Raw genomic sequence first — 14934 nt, 5'->3', positions numbered from 1 at the left:
TTCAAAATGATTGAAAAGGCTCTGATTTAAACACCTCTTTAAACTATTAACTTGACGTTGCAACCTTCATCAATGGCCTTCATCAGAACCTTTTCAAGTATCACTTATTGTATGCACCCTCCACTTCTTTCCATTATAAACAATGATTTCAGTGTTTTCCCTATTCATTTAGCAGCGACGCACAGTTTTTAAAATCAGTTACATAGTCAAGTTTGGACACACCTCCAAGGGTTTTCTTTATTACTATTTTTCTATATTGTAGAGTAATAGAAGACATAAACTATATAACACAGGGCATCATGTAGTAACAAATCAAAATATTAGAGATTCTTCAAAGTAGCCACCCTTTGCCTTAGACAGCTTTGCACATGCTTGTCATTCTCTCAACCAGCTTCATGAGGTAGTCACCTGAAATGCATTGCAATTGACAGGTGTGCCTTAAGTTCATTTGTGGAATTTCTTTCCTCAATCCATTTGAGCATATCATGTGTGCTGTGACAAGGTAGAGGTGGTATACAGAAGATAGCCCTATTTGGTAAAAGACCAAGTCCATATTATGGCAAAAACGGCTCAAATAAGCGAAGAAAACAGTCCATTACTTTCACAAGAAGGGCAGTCAATCTGGAAGATTTAAGAACTTTGAAAATGTCTTCAAGGGCAGGTGCAAAAACTATTAAGCACTATGAAACTGGCTCTCATGAGGACCACCACAGGAAAGGAAGACCCTGCTGCAAAGGATAAGTTCATTATTTACCAGCCTCAAATTGCAGACCAAATAAATGCTTCACAGAATTCAAGTAAGACACATTTAAACATTTGTTCAGAGGAGACCTTAATGGTTGAATTGCTGCAAAGAAACCACTAAAGGACACCAATAAGAAGAGACTTTATTGGGCCAAGAAACATGAGCGATGGACATTAGACCGAAGGAAATCTGTCCTTTGGTCTGATGAGTCCAAATTTGAGATCTTTGATTCCAACCGCCGTGTCATTGTGAGACACGGAGTAGGTGAACAGATGATCTCCGCATGTGTGGTTCCACCCGTGAAGTGTGGGGGTGCTTTGCTGGTTATTTAGAATTCAAGGCACACTTAACCAGCATGGCTACCACAGCATTCTGCAGCGATACACCATCCCATCTGGTTTAGGCTTAGTGGGACTATCATTTGTTTTTCAACAGGACATTGACCCAACACACCTCCAGGCTGTGTAAGGGCTATTTGACCAAGAAGGAGAGTGATGGAAAGATGCATCAGATGACCTGGCCTCCACAATCACCCGACCTCAACCCAATTGGGATGAGTTGGATCGCAGAGTGAAGGAAAAGCAGCCAACTAGTGCTCAGCATATGTGGAAACTCCTTCAAGACTGTTGGAAAAGCATTTATTCCCATCTATGTACCTACCTCATCCCCATACTGTAGTTATTTATCTTGCTCCTTTGCACCCCAGTATCTCTACTTGCACATTCATCTTCTGCACATCTACCATTCCAGTGTTTAATTGCTATATTGTAATTACTTCGCCACCATGGCCTATTTATTGCCTTAACTTACCTCATTTGCACTCACTGTATATAGATGTTTTGTTTTGTTCTACTGTATTATTGATTGTATGTTTTGTTTATTCCATGTGTAACTCTTTGTTGTTGTATGTGTCGAATTGCTACGCTTTATCTTGGGCAGGTCGCAGTTGCAAATGAGAACTTGTTCTCAACTAGCCTACCTGGTTAAATAAAGGTAAAATAAAATAAAATTCCAGGTGAAGCTGGTTGAGAGAATGCAAAGAGTGCAAGTCTGATATTTTTTAACTAATTGGATCTTTTGACCAATCAGATCAGCTCTGAAAAGGATCTGGTGTGAAAAGATTTGATGGTGTTGCTCAAAAGACCAATTAGTGGAAAAATATAAAAATTGGGTTGCCTGTGTAAACACAGCTTAACTTCCTTCATACTGGACACAGAGACATAACAATTGTATCCAGGAGTGTATCTGACTCTAGGGGAGTAGTCAGATACACTCATTGCCAAAGTCCTGAAGTATACCTTCAATAGATATACACTGACTGAACAAAACATTAAGAGCACCTTCCTAATATTGCATTGCATTGCACCCCCCTTTTGCCCTCAGAACAGCCTCAATTCGTATGGACATGGACTGTACAAGGTGTCGAAAGCATTCCACAGGGATGCTGGACCATGTTGACTTGTGTCAAGTTGGCTGGATGTTCTTTAGGTGGTGGACCATTCTTGATACACATGGGAAAGCCCAGCAGCATTGCAGTTGTTGACATAAACCGGTGCGCCTGGCAACTTTTACACTAACCCGTTTAAAGGCCCTTAAATCTTTTTTCTTCCCCATTCTCCCTCGGGAATTGCACACATAGACAATCCATATCTCAAGGCATAAATCCTTCTTTAACCTGTCTTCTCCCCTTTGTCTACACTGATTGAAGGGATCATAGCTTTTACCTGGATTCACCTGGTCAGTCTGTCATGGAAAGAGCAGGTATTCATAATGTTATGACAGTCAGTGTATAATAATTGTTAACTAAGATACACTAGCTAAATCCTTTTGTTTTAGGTTAGTATAGAATTGTCTGGTGATCCCATTGAGATCAATGTCATTGAGATCAACAATTATACCTTTCCTCGAGTTTCAAAAGTAGAAAATATTCATGCATTTTGGAATCGAATGTCCTTAAAGAAAAAGTTACCTCAGTCTTTTTCGGGTTTTTTGGTGTAGAAGTGACCTCACGGTCGTTCAACAACAAAAAATATCCCGGACTCTGCCACCGTCCGCTGCTGAAACTAAACATTGGATTTACAAGCAGTTAACAAAAATGTGATATAATCAATTCACTTGCCAAACATAAAATAGTGTTACATAAGGTGTTTGTCATCTGCTGTGTATTTATTTGACTACTACATGGAAAGTTGTGTGTGACAGTGGGAGCATTCTGTTGCCCTCCAGTGCCTTACACTGAGAAATGCAAGTTGACAACAGCAATGTGCATTGGATGTAGTACCAGAAAAAGTTTTAACATTTTAGTCATTTACTTTCATTTTCTCACTATTCAAACCTTTCCATTTACATGATGTAGGAAGAAATTGCCCCCATATGCTGATCTAGGGTCATTTTTGTGTAACATTAAGATTAGGGGAGGGTAAACTGATCTAGATTTGTACAACACTGATATTAATACAATTTTTTTTAAAAGACACCAATATGGTTGAAACTGTAAATTACAATAATTTTATTTCACATATATATTTTTTTCATGACAGTAGTATTGTCTTTCAACAGCAATTATTTTGACAGAGGAATCAATGGAAAGTAGGGAAAGGGGAAATTGGGACTTCAAGCATGGAGGAACCGGCCCATTTCTGCAATCATAGCAACACCAGGAGAGGGAGTGTGGAGGTAACCAAGAAACAACAACAAGAACGAGGGATGACTGCAGAGCCAGAAAAGAGAGGGGGATGAAGGAGGGAGAGTTCAGTTTTGTGTCATCATGGGTGAAAAAGCAAACAACTGCAATACAATATGTATTCTTTTTTTTCCTCAGTCAGCCTAGTTAGCCTGTCCTTGTCGGCCATCGGTCAGTGTTTTTTGTTGTTGTATACAGCGGTGTGTATTTAATTTTTTTTTTTACAAATTATTTGTGTGTATTTCATTTTCTCTTTTTTTTCTCTTTGACACTCATCTTAGTCTTGCTTAGGTGTGCTTCAGCTTCATTTCTACACTTGTGTGTCTCTATTTGCATGTTTGTGTCTGTCCGTCAGTCTCTTTAAATCTTTGTCTATCAGTCTATGTGTCTCAAAATCAGAGTAACTGTGCATATTTAATGTTACCCTGTAGTTCTTCTGTGCATGTAGTTTAGAGGCTCTGAGTATAGTTGGCATTGATGTGTCGGTCTGTCTGTGTGTCTGTCTGGTCTCACAGGGCAGTGGGGTTTCTGAAGTTATAGCCTGCAAAGCGAGCTTGATCCCCCAACTCCTCCTCGATCCTAAAGAGACCAACAGAATGGACAAAGAGAGAACGAGAAAACAGTGATACAACAGGTAAATGCATCCGACATCCATATGCTCTAGGTAAAAGCCCAGGCAATCTGAACTTAGATCTGTGGTTAGGCTAGGGGGCGACTTCTACCTGCAGCTATTAACCCAGTGATCAGGGAAATATAGTAGCCATTATTGGTTAATGCTGCTGTAATTGGGCAATCAGATCCTAGATCTGGGGTTACATACAGTGCGTTTGGAAAGTATTCAGACCCCTTGACTTTCCACATTTTGTTACATTACAGCCTTATTAAAAAAAAAAAGTTTTTAAACAATCCTCAATCTACACACAAGCCCAGGAAACAGAAATACCTTATTTACAGACCCTTTTCTACGAGACTCAAAATTGAGCTCAGGTGCATCCTGTTTCCATTGATCATCCTTGAGATGTTTCTACAACTTGATTGGAGTCCACCTGTGGTAAATTCAAATGATTGGACATGATTTGAAAAGACACACACCTGTCTATATAATGTCCCACTGTTGACAGTGCATGTCAGAGCAAAAACCAAGCCATGAGGTCGAAAGAATTGTCTGTGGAGCTTCGATACAGGATTGTGTCGGCACAGATCTGGGGAAGGATACCAAAAAATGTCTACAGCATTGGAGGTCACCAAGAACACAATGGCCTCCCTCATTCTTAAATGGAAGAAGTTTGGAACCACCAAGACTCTTCCTAGAGCTGGCCGCCCGGCCAAACTGAGCAATTGGGGGAGAAGGGCCTTGGTCAGGGAGAACCTTCCAGAAGGACAACCATCTCTGCAGCACTCCACCAGTCAGGCCTTTATGGTAGAGTGGCCAGACGGAAGCCATTCCTCAGTTAAAGACACATGACAGACCACTTGGAGTTTGCCTAAAGGACTCTCAGACCATGAGAAACTAAATTATCTGGTCTGATGAAACCAAGATTGAACTCTTTGGCCTGAATGCCAAGCGCCACGTCTGGAGGAAACCTGGCACCATCCCTACGGTGAAGTATGGTGGTGCCAGCATCATACTGTGGGGATGTTTTTCAGCGGCAGGAACTGGGAGACTTGTCAGGATCGAAGGAAAGATGAACGGAGCAAAGTACAGAGAGATCCTTGATGAAAACCTGCTCCAGAGTGCTCAGGACCTCAGACTGGGGCAAAGGTACACCTTCCAACAGGACAATGACACTAAGCACACAGCCAAGACAACGCAGGAGTGGCTTCGGGACAAGTCTCTGAATGTCCTTGAGTGGCCCAGCCAGAGCCCAGACTTGAACCTGATCGAACATCTGTGGAGAGACCTGAAAATAGCTGTGCAGCGACGCTCCCCATCCAACCTGACAGAACTTGAGAGGATCTGCAGAGAAACATGGGAGAAACTCCCCAAATACAGGTGTGCCAAGCTTGTAGCGTCATACCTAAGAAGACTCAAGGCTGTAATCACTGCCAAAGGTGCTTCAACAAAATACTGAGTAAAGGGTCTGAATACTTATGTAAATGTGATATTTCAGTAAAAAAATAAAAAAAATAAACAAATGCAAACATTTCTCAAAACCAGTTTTTGCTTTGTCATTATGGGGTATTGTGTGTAGATTAAGTGAGGGGGAAAAAAACAATTTAATAAATATTAGAATAAGGCTGTAGTGTAACAACGTGGAAAAAGTCAAGGGGTCTGAATGCACTGTACACCTTCAACTATTAACCCAGTGATCATCAGGGAGCTGTTATTAGGAGTCATGCAATCGGATTCTAGATCTGTGCAACCTGTAACTTCTACCTGGACCATTAACCCAGTGATCAGGGTGTTATAGTGGCTGTTATCGGTTAATGCTGCTGTGATTGGGTAAGAGGCCCTCCCTGCCCTGCTAAGAGCCAATGGGATTACCCTGAGCGGATCCCAGGTGCTGTCTGCCCTCTGACTGGCTCTCAGGGGCAACGTGGTCCTACTCCTACTCTTACTTTTAGGGATTGTTGACCTGTAACAGCAGCTTGTTGGTCTCTACACAGTATATGTTAGTATATGCTTACATGCAATAATAGAAGCATATTATTATTCCTTTGAGATGCAGTGTTTATTATGGAACTACACTGGAGTGTATAAAACATTAGGAACACCTTCCTAATATTGCGTTGCGCCCTCAGAACAGCCTCAATTCACTGGGGCATGAACTCTACAAGGTGTCGAACGCGTTCCACAGGGATGCTGGCCTATGTTGACTCCAATGCTTCCCACAGTTGTGTCAAGTTGGTTGGGGGTGGATCTCTACTCCGAATAGCTTGTTCTGTCTCATCCCACAGATGCTCAATTGGATTGAGATCTGGTGACTGGGCAAGCCACTGCAGTAAGCTGAATTTACTGTCATGTTCTTGGAACCATTCCTGGACAATCCTAGCCTTGTGGCATGAAGCATTATCCTGCAGAATTAAAAAAAAATTGCAGATGGATACACCATGAAGGGATGCACCTTATTGGCAATGATGTTCAGATATCCTGTGGCATTCAAACGTTGCTCTGCTTTTATCAAGGATGAAAACGCTCCACACCACCACCACCAGCATGCAATGTTGACATGTGGCATGATGGATGCATGTACTTATGTGGTTTTCGCCATACCCTAGTCCTGCCAGCAGGAACCGAGATTCATCAGACCAAGCAATGTTTTTCCAGTTCCCCAGTGTTTTCGTTCCTTAGCACACTGCAACCACAGTTTTCTTGTTTTTTGAGGAAAGAAGTTGAACTCTGTACATCGTTGGCTGCCATACCTCATTTGTGTCAAGGTACGACGAGTTGTGCATTATTTTATGGGTCGTTGGGCACCAACGTTGTACTGGACTGTCAGTTGACTAACTGTAGCCCGTCTGTTATGCTGCACAATTCGTGTCAGTGTCCTTTGTCCTCTTTCATCAATGACCCGTTTTCGACCACTGTCCTGCCGTTGGCCCGGATGTCCATTGGATGGTGGACCATTCTTGATACACACAGGAAACTGTTGAGCGTGGAAAAACCCAGCAGCTTGGCAGTTCTTGACACACGAATACCGGTGCGCCTGGTACCTACTACCATACCCCGTTCAAAAGCACTTAAATATACTTAACTAAAATATAAACGCAACAATTTCAATGATATTACTGAGTTACAGTTCATATAAGGAAATCAGTCAATTTAAATAAATCCATTAGGCCCTAATCTATGGTTTTCACATGATTTGGGGGGTGGTGCAACCATGGGTATGCTGGGAGGGCATAGGCCTCACCCACTGTGGAGCCAGGCCCAGCCAATTAGAATGAGTTGAGTTTTTCCCCGCAAAAGGGCAGTATTACAGACAGAAATTAACATTCAATTCTCTGGAAACAGCTCTGGTATTCCTGCAGTCAACATGCCAAATGCACACTCTCCAAAAATCTGTGGCATTGTGTTGTGTGACACAACTGCACATTTTAAAGTGGCCCCAGTGCAAGGTGCACCTGTGTAATGATCATGCTGTTTAATCAGCAACTTGATATGCCACACCTGTCAGGTGGATGGATTATTTTAGCGAAGGAGAAATGCTCACTAACAGAGATATAAACAAATTTGTGCACAAAATTTCAGAGAAATACGCTTTTTGTGCGTAAGAAACATTTCTGGGATTTTTTTATTTCAGTTTATGAAACATGGGACCAACCCTTTACATGTTTCGTTCAGTGTATTTTGTCTTATCCATTCGCCCTCTGAATGGCACAAATACACAATCTCATGTCTAAAAGGCTTACAAATCCTTATTTAACCTGTAGATTTAACAGGTGACATCAATAAGGGATCATAGCATTCACCTGGTCAGCCTGTCATGGAAAGAGCCCGTGTTCTTAATGATTTGTACACACAGTGTATAATGATTTATGGTTTTGAGGTGCAAATTCCATCAAGAAACAATATAAGCCACTGAATAGCATTTGGCAGGATAGCTAAAGACGATCATGTTTGACCACTGACCTCATGAGCTGGTTGTACTTGGCCAGCCTCTCAGATCTACACGGGGCTCCTGTCTTAATCTGAGAGAGAGCGAGAGAGAATTAAAACAGATTTAGTGAAAGCGATACAATTTTGTGGTCAGATTTGTATAATGATCAGGGACTTCTGTGTCTGTGTGGAATGCTCCGCATGTCTCTGTGAGTGAGTGAGTGAGTGTGTGTGTGTGTGTACCTGTCCAGTGCAGAGCCCCACCACCAGGTCAGCGATGAAAGTGTCCTCTGTCTCCCCCGAACGGTGACTGACCATCACTCCCCAGCCGTTGGCTTGGGCCAGCTTACACCTGAGAGGGAGAGAGAAGGCGTCAGGCAGATATATAGAGAGAGACAGAGAAACAGAGTAAGCAAGAGACAAGGAGAGAGGGATAGAGAGAGATGGAGAGTAGAATAAGTGTGAGACAACGAGGATAGGTGGGGTGTGGGCGATAGACTATCAGAGAGGGTACCAAAAGGATAGTTAAATGAACGTAGGATTCTAAGTGATTTATGGCTATATTAATACATTTTAATTAAACAACTTTCAATGACCGTTGGCTTTACTTACGGTCAAGATTGATGACAACAGTTATAGATGATGGATAGCTGTAAAATGCCAATGATCGATGGCTATGAGTGTAGTAACATTTGACAGGTATATAGATGGAAGTATTGGCTATATAAATATGACTGATTGATGATCATGTGAATGTAAAAAAGCTCGTTATTTTCTTTTATTTGAGCAGGTAACCACCATTGACATCTCTTTCTCAAGGACTTCCAACCTGGCCATGATTGACGCTACATAAATGTGTATGAATGACATCACTTTACTTGAACCCTACCTACTAGAGGTATTTTGGACCCATTCCTAAATGGACCTAGGGCTTTCCCACCCGGGCCCAATATACATAAATAAGAATTGTAAATACCGTAATTTCCGGACTATTAAGTGCACCTGAATATAAGCCGCACCCACTGAATTTAAAAAATATATATTATTTTGAACATAAATAAGCCGCACATATCTATAAGCCGCAGGTGCCTACCGGTACATTGAAACAAATGAACTTTACACAGGCTTTAACGAAACACGGCTTGTAACAAAAATAAATAGGCTTTAACGAAACACGGCTTGTAAACAAAAATAAATAGGCTTTAACAAAACACGGCTTGTAACAAAAAATAAAAAATTAGCAGTAAGCTTTAGTTGTCTTTTTGCACTGAGTCAATTCCTCACGCTGCTGTTTCCAACGTCTTATCATCGACTCATTAAGACCAAGCTCCCGTGCAGCAGCTCTATTTCCTTTTCCAACAGCCAGATCAATCGCCTTCAACTTGAAAGCTGCATCATATGCATTTCTCCGTGTCTTTGCCATGATGAGGGTGACAAAATGACTACCGTAATCAGAATGATGGGAAGTTTAAATCGAGTGCTCTCAATCTAAACAGTAAACAAAAAAGTTGTTTGACCTTAACCCGTTCGGCAATTTCATTGGTCTAATGAAAGCTTCATGCCGCCAAAAAACTGAGCACGTCACAGAATGGATTTTTTTGAAAAAAAATAAAAATACATTGAAAGCGGGAAAAATCCATATATTAGCCGCGTCATTGTTTAAGCCGCGAGGTTCAAAGCTGGGAAAAAAGTTGCGGCTTATAGTCCGGAATTTACGGTATAGAGACCCGTTCCGAACCGAACCGATGACAACTAGACCTGTTCCGTATAGACCTAGTCGGATCCAGACCCGGTCCGATCCAAGTGAGGGAAGCAGCAGTAAAGTCATTTTTTTAAGCTACTTTATTACCCTGAGCGAGTGACACAGGGAGGAGGGAGCGAGAGACGAGAGACAGCAACCAAGCCGACTCGCACTAGAGTAGATAGCTGCCAAATCTAGGTTATTTATCATCAAATAGGATTACGTTGTACCTGTCTTGACTGCATCAAACCGGGAGAAGCTAGTTAAGCTAGCTAACGTTAGCTGCATTGCATACACTTTATAATCCTACAGTTACAAATAACAACAACTCTATTCAGAATATTAAGTAGTAGCCTATCTGTTGGCTCTTGGTCATTGTAGTCTATCCTTCTCCTTTAACTTTTCATTCCGTCCATCTTCCATTGATTAGATGTCTAACTTTTGCTACAGAAAGAGCAAGGCTCTCAACTAGCCTCTTGCTCCTTTGCACCCCAGTAACACTACTTGCACATTAATCTTCTGCACATCTACCATTCCAGTGTTTAATTGCTATATTGGAATTACTTCACCACCATGGCCTATTTATTGCCTTAACTTACCTCATTTGCTCTCACTGTATATAGACTTTTTGTTTTCTTTTGTTCTACTGTATTATTGACTGTGTGTTTTGTTTATTCCATGTGTAACTCTGTGTTGTTGTATGTGTCGAATTGCTATGCTTTATCTTGGCCAGGTCGCAGTTGCAAATGACAACTTGTTCTCAACTAGCCTACCTGGTTAAATAAAGGTGAAATAAAAATAAATAAAAAATATGACTGTAGACTATTGCCGCTTTGACGACTCATGATTGGCCAACAAGAGCAGCAGCATAAATTACAACATTTCTCTTTCTCACTCTACTGCAGCAGTCGCGTTCGGATCTGTATGGGTCCTTCCGGACAAGTCAGTTAAAATTACACATAACCAAGACCCGTGACAATCATATCAGATCCGACCAAGGCCGTGACATTTTATCAGAATTACCTACCTCAGCGGTCCCAAACTCTGGTCCTCCAGTACCCTCAACAGCACACATTTTGTTGTAGCCCTGAACAAACATACGTGATTCAACTCATTAAAGGACCTGATAATTAGTTGACAAGTTGAATCAGCTGCTTGTCCTGGGCTACAATAAAAATGCTACTGTTTGGGTTACTCAAGGACCAGAGTTAGGAACCACGGACCAAGTCATTAGAGCTACATAACCTTGTTATAGAGCATCATAGTGTTCCTCCTATATATTACTAGGTAATTCCTCTCTTTTTCCAAGGACAACCTAGCCTGGCCAAGTGACAGAGATTGACAGATTGGTATCTATATACAAGTATATCAACGTGATTGATTGACTGGTCATGTGACGTGGGGTCATGTGACGTGGGGTCACTTACGCCTGGATGGCTTCAGTGACAGAGCCAATCTGGTTGACTTTGAGCAGTAGGCAGTTGCAGGCCCGCTCCTCAGCAGCCTTCTCTATCCTCTTGGGATTGGTCACCGTCAGGTCGTCCCCGACAACCTGGATGCCCACGGAAGCGGTTAGGCGGGACCAGGCGGCCCAGTCGTCCTGGTCAAATGGGTCCTCGATGGACACCACTACAAAGGGGACAAGGGTTTTGTGTTATCTCTGTCTAGTTTTTAAAAAATTATGCACAGTGTGTCTTTTTTTAACTCAAATAAAATCAATTAATTTAATTCATATTCGATTGAATTAAGAATCTAATACGTGTCAGATAATCGTCTGCCTACCTGGGTAGTCGTTAACGAAGCCTTGGTAGATGTCTGATAGCTCCTCTCCGCTGATGTGTCTCTCAGCGTCCGGAGGAGACTTGAAGTCCAGGTCGTACTTCCCCTCGCGGTAAAACTCGGACGCCGCCACATCCATCCCGATCACCACCTTATCCGTGAAGCCCGCTTTCTCGATGGCTGTCTTTATCAGCTCCAACGCTGAAGGGAGAGACAGAAAGAGGAAGGAGGGAAGGAAAGACAGAACGAGAGAGGAAGGGTGTAAGGGTAGACTCTACCTAGCCTCAACCACTCTGTTTCTGCTTTAGCCAACTTGTCTTGTCGTTTGTTTGGTGAGATGATGCTGCTGTGTTTTCAAAAGCAGAAATAGTCACGTATCCAAGCTGGGGTGGGGTTGAGAGCGAGGCAGAAAGGTTGCAAGAATACACGCCGATTCTGTTCTAGATGCTTGAGAGATACTACAGACCAAAATCTATTCTAAGAGGCTACAGCTGACACTCCTTTAGGCTTTTCACACTTCTTTTTGATCTTGCCAGGGTTTTGACTTCCTGTCACACCTAGCTACTTATTCAATAGTGGGATAGCGGCATCATTCTTAGCCCAAGGCCCAGGGTTGTCACACACACACACCAATGCAAGCTCAAGTACAAGCTTAAGCGCTCACACACACACACAGTTAGTCCAAAGATCATCTGATACCCATTTCCTTGGCTGTTGGGAAATGTGAGAACACATCGTGACAGTCATACGGATGGGCAGACACTGTCACAGAGGCAGGTTGCAAACTCATTACCACCTTAGGATTTATGATCTAATTTCTTCAGCGTAGAGTAGTTTGTGGGTGAGAAGATGTTGTCTAGTGGTGTAAATGCACATACAGAATATTAACATTGGCACAGTCCACTATTTTCAAACTGCCCCCAAGAGAATGTATAATTTGAACTCTGGTCAAAGGGTTACCAGAGTTGTGTTCAGTGGAGCACATAGTAAAATGTTTTTAAACAGATTTGTACCGCGGATGTCTCGCTCGGGAATCTAACGTCTTAACCATTAACCTTTTTCAGGACCCTGTCTTTTAAAGATAATTCGTAAAAATCCAAATAACTTCACAGATCTTCATTGTAAAGGGTTTAAACACCGTTTCCCATGCTTGTTCAATGAACCATAAACAATTAATGAACATGCACCTGTGGAACGGTCGTTAAGACACTAACAGCTTACAGACGGTAGGGAATTAAGGTCACAGTTATGAAAACTAGAGACACAGAAGAGGCCTTTCTACTGACTCTGAAAAACATCAAAATAAAGATGCCCAGGGTCCCTGCTCATCTGCGTGAACGTGCCTTAGGCATGCTGCAAGGAGGCATGAGGACTGCAGATGTGGCCAGGGCAATAAATTGCAATGTCGGTACTGTGAGACGCCTAAGACAGCGCTACAGGAGACAGGACGGACAGCTGATCATCCTCACAGTGGCAGACAATGTGTTACAACACCTGCACAGGATTGGTACATCCGAAAATCACACCTGCGGGACAAGTACAGGATGGCAACAACAACTGCCCGAGTTACACCAGGAACGCACAATCCCTCCATCAGTGCTCAGACTGTCCACAATAGGCTGAGAGAGGCTGGACTGAGGGCCTGTAGGCCTGTTGTAAGACAGGTCCTCACCAGACATCACAGGCAACAACGTTGCCTATGGGCAGAAACCCACCGTCGCTGGACCAGACAGGACTGGCGAAAGGTGCTCTTCACTGACGAGTCGCGGTTTTGTCTCACCAGGGGTGATAGTCGGATTCGTGCTTATCGTCGAAGGAATGAGCGTTACACCAAGGCCTGTACTCTGGAGCAGGACCGATTTGGAGGTGGAGGGTCCGTCATGGTCTGGGGCGGTGTGTCACAGCATCATCGGACTGAGCTTGTTGTCATTGCAGGCAATCTCAATGCTGTGCGTTACAAGGAAGACATCCTCCTCCCTCATGTAGTGCCCTCCCTGCAGGCTCATCCTGACATGACCCTCCAGCATGACAATGCCACCAGCCATACTGCTCGTTCTGTGCGTGATTTCCTGCAAGACAGGAATGCCAGTGTTCTGTCATGGCCAGCGAAGAGCCTGGATCTCAATTCCGTTGAGCACGTCTGGGACCTGTTGGATCGGAGGGTGAGGGCTAGGGCCATTCCCCCCCAGAAATGTCCTGGAACTTGCAGGTGCCTTGGTGGAAGAGTGGGGTAACATCTCACAGCAAGAACTGACAAATCTGGTGCAGTCCATGAGGAGGAGATGCACTGCAGTACTTAATGCAGCTGGTGGCCACACCAGATACTGACTGTTACTTTTGATTTTGACCCCCCCTTTGTTCAGGGACACATTGTTCCATTTCTGTTAGTCACATGTCTGTGGAACTTGTTCTGTTATGTCTCAGTTGTTGAATCTTGTTATGTTCATACAAATATTTACACATGTTAAGTTTGCTGAAAATAAACGCAGTTGACAGTGAGAGGACGTTTCTTTTTTTGCTGAGTTTATCATTAAAATCCCTGTGGTCCGAGGGTGAAAATTGGGCTTATCGGTCTCAGGCAGGTTTGCCCCTCACAGGACTGTGATTCTGTAAATCAACTCTGCTACACTTACCCTCACTGTTCTCCAGGATATTGGGGGCGAACCCCCCTTCGTCGCCCACGTTGGTAGCATCCTGGCCGTACTTCTCCTGGATCACCCCCCTGAGCGTGTGGTACAGCTCCGAGCCCACCCGTAGCGCATCCCTGAAGGACTCCGCCCCGACAGGAAGTACCATGAACTCCTGCATGGCTAGCTTGTTGCCCGCGTGGGAGCCGCCGTTGATCACGTTGAACGCCTGGAAAGGAGATGTGAGGAGACAGAAGGGAATTAGCAGTTAGGCCAATACCCATGTTCAGCAGGTATGGTGCCGTACATTTCCCATATATTTTTTTCATATACGGTATATGTTACTTTTATCATACATACCATTATGTTTCAGTGTTAATTATTGTTATTATGCTACACCACCTCCTCCTCTGATATGACAGTTATATAAGTAGTGTCTCTCACTGGAACTGGCAGCACCAGCTCTGTGTTTCCTGCCAGGTCAGCGATGTGACGGTACAGGGGGACCTCTTTCTCTGCTGCACCAGCCTTGCAAATGGCCAGGGAGACTCCCAGGATAGCATTAGCACCAAACTGAGCTGTCGACGATGAAGGAAATGTGATCAATTCCAAAAGGGCTACCAAAATCTAGGTTCAGACAAAAGCCCATTCTCTCAGTTAATGGTGGACCTGAATTGATCAGGGGATACAGCTTGACACATTTGATCTGTTTCTCTAGTAGGAACCTGGAGACTCACACTTGTTCTCTGTGCCGTCCATTTCAATCATAGTGTTGTCCAGTTGTTCCTGCTCCACAACACTGATACCCTACGGGACACA

At 43.3% G+C, this 14934-nt stretch overlaps 1 protein-coding gene across 2 annotated transcripts in view; it reads right to left on the bottom strand.

The window, feature by feature from the left end:
- Window positions 1-3230: 3230 nt before the first annotated feature.
- enog (Gamma-enolase) overlaps window positions 3231-14934 on the bottom strand; it is a 20766-nt gene continuing 9062 nt past the window's right edge. The window contains 8 exon segments of one of the 2 annotated variants that reach the window (NM_001140290.1): window positions 3231-4007; window positions 8002-8060; window positions 8212-8320; window positions 11137-11338; window positions 11492-11689; window positions 14122-14344; window positions 14560-14693; window positions 14853-14922. In NM_001140290.1, coding sequence (NP_001133762.1) covers window positions 3938-4007; window positions 8002-8060; window positions 8212-8320; window positions 11137-11338; window positions 11492-11689; window positions 14122-14344; window positions 14560-14693; window positions 14853-14922 — 1065 coding nt within the window. In that variant the 3' untranslated portion in view covers window positions 3231-3937. 2 annotated transcript variants of the gene reach the window in all.

This window comes from Salmo salar, chromosome ssa14 (assembly GCF_905237065.1).
Source record: "Salmo salar chromosome ssa14, Ssal_v3.1, whole genome shotgun sequence".
Lineage (NCBI taxonomy): Eukaryota > Metazoa > Chordata > Actinopteri > Salmoniformes > Salmonidae > Salmo > Salmo salar.
Note: the sequence above shows the minus strand (reverse complement) of the source record. Positions and strands in the feature narration are given on the sequence as shown.